The sequence below is a fragment of the Prosopis cineraria genome, unplaced genomic scaffold (assembly GCF_029017545.1).
Source record: "Prosopis cineraria cultivar Desert tree isolate PC_DT_omini unplaced genomic scaffold, ASM2901754v1 PC12, whole genome shotgun sequence".
Lineage (NCBI taxonomy): Eukaryota > Viridiplantae > Streptophyta > Magnoliopsida > Fabales > Fabaceae > Prosopis > Prosopis cineraria.
In genome coordinates, this window is record NW_026555343.1 from 41,696,768 (window position 1) to 41,703,091 (window position 6,324).

At 30.1% G+C, this 6,324-nt stretch overlaps 1 protein-coding gene across 1 annotated transcript; it reads right to left on the reverse strand.

The window, feature by feature from the left end:
- Positions 1–3,662: 3,662 nt before the first annotated feature.
- On the reverse strand, positions 3,663–4,741 carry LOC129289357 (60S acidic ribosomal protein P1-like). The gene is made up of 4 exons (XM_054926116.1): positions 4,659–4,741; positions 4,430–4,505; positions 3,995–4,207; positions 3,663–3,900 (listed from the first exon to the last, which is right to left on the reverse strand). The coding sequence occupies exons 2-4, from the start codon at positions 4,496–4,498 to the stop codon at positions 3,847–3,849; spliced, it is 336 nt and encodes a 111-aa protein (XP_054782091.1). The 5' UTR covers positions 4,499–4,505; positions 4,659–4,741; the 3' UTR covers positions 3,663–3,846.
- Positions 4,742–6,324: the final 1,583 nt, after the last annotated feature.

A 6,324-nucleotide genomic window follows, 5' to 3' on the forward strand; every position in this document is an offset into this window, starting at 1 on the left:
GGATTTTTTTTTTAACAAAGAAAGAAAAAATTTTATATTTTATAAAAAATAATAAAATGAAAAAATACTTAAAAAAAACTTCATCTAAATTCATCGATTTCAATTTCAAAGAATTTAAATATTATGAAATGCTAAGTCTAAGGACTAAGCATCTCCCAAACTCTCAAAAAAAAAAAAATAAAATATTTTTAAATTATATAAATAATAATTTGATTTCTTGAAGTATTATAGTTTCATCGAAGTTTTTAAAAATTTTTTTATCATTAATAAATTTATATAAATGATGAAATTATCCTTATAATAATATCAAAATTTTGATATGTGAAATTGTTATTTGTTATTATATTATTATGAATAAAAAAAGTAAAGTAATTATTTAAATAAAATTTATAATCATTAATTATTATTTTTAATACTTGTAATAATACTAGAAATTTGACATGCGAAATTGTGATTTGTTGTTATATTATCATGAATTTAAGAGAAAAAATTGTGATTATTTAAATAAAATTTATGATTCTTATTTGTTATTTCCAACACTTGTAGAAATATCAAAAATTTGACATGCGAAGTTGTAATTTACTATTACATTATTGCAAATATAAGAAAATTATGATTATTTAATTAAAACTTGTAATCATTTTATTTTCAACAAATATAATTTTTTCATTTATATAAATTCATTAATGATAAAAAAGTCTCTAGGAACTTCAATAGAATTATAGTATTTCGAGATATCAAATTATTATTTATATAATTTAAAAAAAATTATTATCATTTTTCAACAAAAAAAAAACTAAACTAAACATGCAATCAAATTTTTTCATGTACTGCAATGCAGGGATCACTCACCAGTTTTTTTTATACTCGATCATTTTAGAAAATCCTCTCAAAAGATGCCTTCATTATATGAACATGTTTACAATCGTGAAAATTTGCTCATCATCTTTTTTAAAATTAAATAATGCATTATAGCTAAACAGATTATGGTCGAAATACTTTCAATGTGTAAATTTAACATATTTTATAACAATAGCAAATAAAATATTGCAAAACAAATATTTGCAATATTTAAAAAATTAATCAAGTATTAAGTGATAAAAATTATAGTTCAATAATAAGATGAGCATAATGTATATATATAGTAATAATTTTTCAGAGAAATTTACACTTGATAAGGATAATAATCAACAGTACAAAATATATAAGAACATATAAATATTGTAACTCATCAAATTTTGTGCAAACACGACACCTACTTTATAGTTTATCCACAAATCTAAATATAAATAAAGTACTTGATACTAAATATTAGGATATAATTAGTATTTGAATTTAATTTAATATATAAAAAAAATAAAAAGTTCAAATTTGTTGATATATACCCAACTCCCCAGCGATGTCCTCAATGGTTAGGTCACATTTTTATTTGCTTTATTAATTCAGTTTACTTCATTGCAACCTCAATTCCATTTGTTCTTTTTTGTTTGGTTGATATTAACAATAATGGAAGCCATACCTTCCCTGTGGGTTCGATTCTGAATACTTCAAGTTATAGTGACCACAATCGAGCCTATGCACCTACCGCACCAATGATGAAGTTGAAGGTTAATAAATATTGGGCAAAAGCAAATCATTGTTATGTGACTTGAGTAAGTTTAAAAGCAGAGTTGATCATAAAAACCTAGCATGTTAGATGGGAGGCTTTCTTTTAATTTATAAACCCTATTTTTCTTGTGGGATTTATTGATGTAGAAGTCATAATAATGTACATGGCCACCTTATTTGAGAATCAACATTTCTAGTGACTCTACTCTATAACATGGTCAAAAATTTTTATAAATAGTTTTTCCATAATATTAGTCTCTCCATAAAAAGAACAATGTTACAAAATCTAAAAGGAGAACTAATTCCAAGTTACTAGCTTATTAGATGAGAAAACTATTTCAATTTATCAACCCTACTTCTCTTGTAAAATTTCCTGATATAATATTTGTAACATGTTCCTAATGATTTATGCAACAAACTTACAATATGAATAGTCTTAAATAACAAACAACGGCATTAGTCAAACTTTATGCAATCATCGTATGAAGCGTAATCATACATTAAAGGCACGGAGTGAAAAGCAAGCAGAACTTCAACTATTATTACCAATTTTAAATAATTTATATGTTTAATTTATTTTGTAAAGCGTACGCGCTTCATTAGATTACAGGAACACGAGAAATAATTTATTTTGCAAAAAGCATAAACATTTCAACTCTCATATTAGATAATTTATATTGCCAATTAGACATCCTCTACCAAATTTCAAGAATGAGTTTAACTATTGATATCTTTTTACTGAAAAATGATCTACAATTTATGAACAATGCACAATGCGATAAATTTTATTCTATATATTGATTGATTGATGATTATTATTTAACATACAATTAAATAATATACACACTAGAGTCTTCCATGCAAAGCTATCTATATATATATATATATATATATTTTACATTGATTGTCTCACATGGTTACATGTCAAATTTAAGTGGAATAGGCCTTGTCCATCTAAACTTGAGCAAGGCTACTCTGCATGTCTATAATCTATAACTTCGTATATTTCATATTGGCACTGCCATTTATTTTACATGACATTCATTCTAGTCTGATACCATCATTTAAAATCATTATCTATTTATTTCTTTTTACTTTTAAAACTATGGACTCAAATTATTTATCGCCCTTTAAGTTGCTTTTTCATTTTCTGGCAAATAAAAAAAGGTGCCTTTTCATTTCGTAATATTTTTTGGGTTCCAATTACATATTTCTGATAAAACAAACCCTAAAATTAGATTTGAAACTTCAATACCGACTTATATACCCCAAAAAAATGAGAACATATCTTCACGGCTTGCCCGCCCGACTCTGAACATACAAAACCAATTCTAGTAAACAAGCTAAATAATCATTTTAACTTGCACTGCGTCCCAAAAACATAACTTGGAAGACGAGAATCAAGGAAGCCACCATCACCAGACAAAACTGAACACCAAAGCAAATTAGCACAGAGTAACAGGTTACAAACTTTTAGCATCATTTTAAAGAAAAATAGACATGACTTTCCACATGCTCCACAAAATACGATAAAAAAAAAATCATACTATCCAAACATCGTGAATAATACAACCTTATGAAGATTTTTTTATATATTTGATTTGATATATTGATTTGGTGACAACTAGGAAACATAAGGCAGATCAAGTTACATAATTTAAAAGGTTCGCTGACCCACTTCGTCGGATAAGGTTTGTTCTAGTTTGGCAAGAGAATAAGTGCACATAACTACAGCAATCCAGCGAAGTGAGTCCTAACATAAGGAACGCAGAATTGAGTTTAAAATGAAATTGGCAATACTAGGCGTTGTACGTGTTGTCACGAACTATTTTCAAATCTGCCCACAGACATGATGCTCTACTTGAATACACTTTGCATGTAGAACAATCAATAAGATATAATCACGTCAATCTGATAACAACAATCGTGTATCATCAGGATCTCCCACCACTAAGCCGTAACAAACAGACATTGAGCCACATTCGAATTTAAACAGCCCAATAAAGAGGACACACATACAAGATTTTCGCGAGAGAGAGAGAGAGAGAGAGAGATCCTGTTTAAATTTTTAAATTGAATAGAAATTAACATTCTCAAATTCAGATCACCGGCACTGCAAACTCAAGATTAACTCATATATTTGTAAGAAACACAAAGGGGCACCTACAAAATCCGCAGAGCTAAAATACCCTTGGAGTGACAAAATAAAAAAAGACCAGACCATACTGAAAGGCCTTGCTAATCAAACAAGCTGAATCCCATGTCATCATCGCTCTCTTCTTGGGGTTCTTCCTGCAAAATTGCAACGTACAATTGCCAATTAGATAAGAATGGCCCGATGACAGAATATGACAATACCAATGCAGCCTTTTCATTATATCTATACCTTCTTCTTCTCCTCAGCAGGAGGAGGAGCCGCCGCAGCGCCGCCACCAGCAGCTGCAGCTGGAGCTGCAACTGCAACTGGAGCCCCACCTCCTCCAGCATTCAATATCAAATCCTCAATGTTTCGCTTCTCAGCGAGTTTAGCGAACAAGCTTGGCCAATAAGATTCAACATCAACATTTGCCGCTTTCGCCAAGGTTGATATCTTCTCGGCCTATTGAAACTAGCTTAAGGAAACACAATCATCATCCACAAAAACACCAAATTTAGTTCCGTCAGAGTCAAAGCTTGACTGGCTTTCTTTTCCCTTTTAATATCACTTCCCGGCATTTGATTGGAATAAAATATCATCAAAAACAAGATAACATTGAGGCCGAAACCACAAAGCGATCCGCTTATTCATTCATTAAGAGCTTAAAATTGGAAACAAGGATACAGTAACCGGAATGTTATCGTCGTGAAGGATCAGAATCGCGTAAGTGCAAGCAACCTCTCCAAGAGACATTTTTAAGCTACAAAACGATGTAATTGCGATGTCAGAATCAACAGGAAGTTACACATAGTGCTCAGGCATAATTGAGTGAAAATGAGTGCAGAAATAGTCATAATTTTCCTGGAACGCCTGGAATTATTTTCCATGAATCAAGCAAGAAGAAGTAACAAACCTCAAGCAAATGAGATCAGTGGAGACTTGCGCCCTGCAGTTTGCCGCTCGGCTGCTAATGTGATTCTAGGGTTTGAGAATTCATGTGAAACGACATTTAACCTAAGATGTCTCAAACATGAAAGGCCCATTAAGAGGAAGGCCAATAGTCCAACCTTCTCGTTTCATGGTCTTTCATTTTTTTTTTACCCAAAACATTTTTTTTTCAAAACAACAAATTGTCCTTACTTTCTTCAGTTTGTGATGTAATTGCTTGGTAACGCTTGATATCAAAAAAAAAAAAAAAAACACAGTGCTTGGTAAAGCTGCTTGGTCCCTCAAAGGCTTCCCCCCAGAAAGAAAGTTTAGGAGGTGCGTATATGTAATTATATATACATGTTAATAAGCATTAAACAACAAGGTGGGATCATTGACCTTGCTTATTACAAACAGGCTTATCATTGGCACGAATAACTAATTAGATTTTAAAAACTGGATTATGTATTGAGTTAAACAAGGCACTGGTTGCAACTTAATGGTTAAACTATAATCATACCAATTACAGTTAAATTAATAAATTTTATATTTTAGACTAATAATTTTATAAAAAAGTTTAAATACTTTTAGGAGAAAATGCAAGGTCAAAGAGATTGTAAAGATAAAACAATTAAGCTACATTGAGCTTAGCATGCATTTAAAAAGGTTAACACAATCACGAGGGACTTTACAGTCAGCACATTGCAATGCTTTTATCAATGAGCATGACAGATCTCAATCTCAATATTGTTATATGTGAGATCATAACTAAAATTGACGATATCTTTTTACGAGTAGTCAGGTTTTCTATCTTTTTTTTAAATTAGAAGGACAAATACTAATGGCATGAAGTTACAATTGAAATTGAACTTATTAACTCTTATTTACAATAAAATTTGCATCCCACTATATATGCTTCAAGGTCATTGCTAGGTCTTCTATCTCTAACCCACTTAAGCCATATAACTTTTATGGGGGAAGCATGTGATGGACTAATACAAGATTCACACGTCACTTGAGTGAAAAATAAAGTTTTTAATTTTAATAGAATTTTTCTTTTTTAAAAAAAAAATTGCCTAGTGTCGTGCTTGTCAAGTTTGGCAGGTTAAGCAAATTTTTCTTGAAAAACATGAATACATGCTTTAAGAAGAAAATTGTTATACACTGTTGATTTATACTAAATATCCAAATATATCATATTAGACAAAGTTTTATTTTTCAAGTTGTAGCTAATAAACAATTTAAATATTAGAATCATAATGTATACACACTGATCTCTTCCAATTTAAAAATAAAAATGACTTGAAGTCTAATATGCTTCATGCGCATACATATTCTAAACAAAGCTTATAATGCTTATACGGATTCATCTCTACGCCATATCCATTAAAAACAAAACAAAACAAAATGAAAACTTCGCAAGCGTGCATGTACATGTGAAAAGCACTTGAAAGGTGCCGACATTCATTGGCTTTAAGAGTAATCCTCCCTCGGATTCCAACTCTTTTGTTTTTTTATCTGAGATCCCATTCCCATTTTACAGAGTAGATAGAGATTTCATTGATGTCAAAGGCAAAAAAAAAAAAGAAAAAAGAAAAAGAAAAGGGCATAATGAAACAAGAAAGCAAACAAATGAAAGATGAAGGGGTACA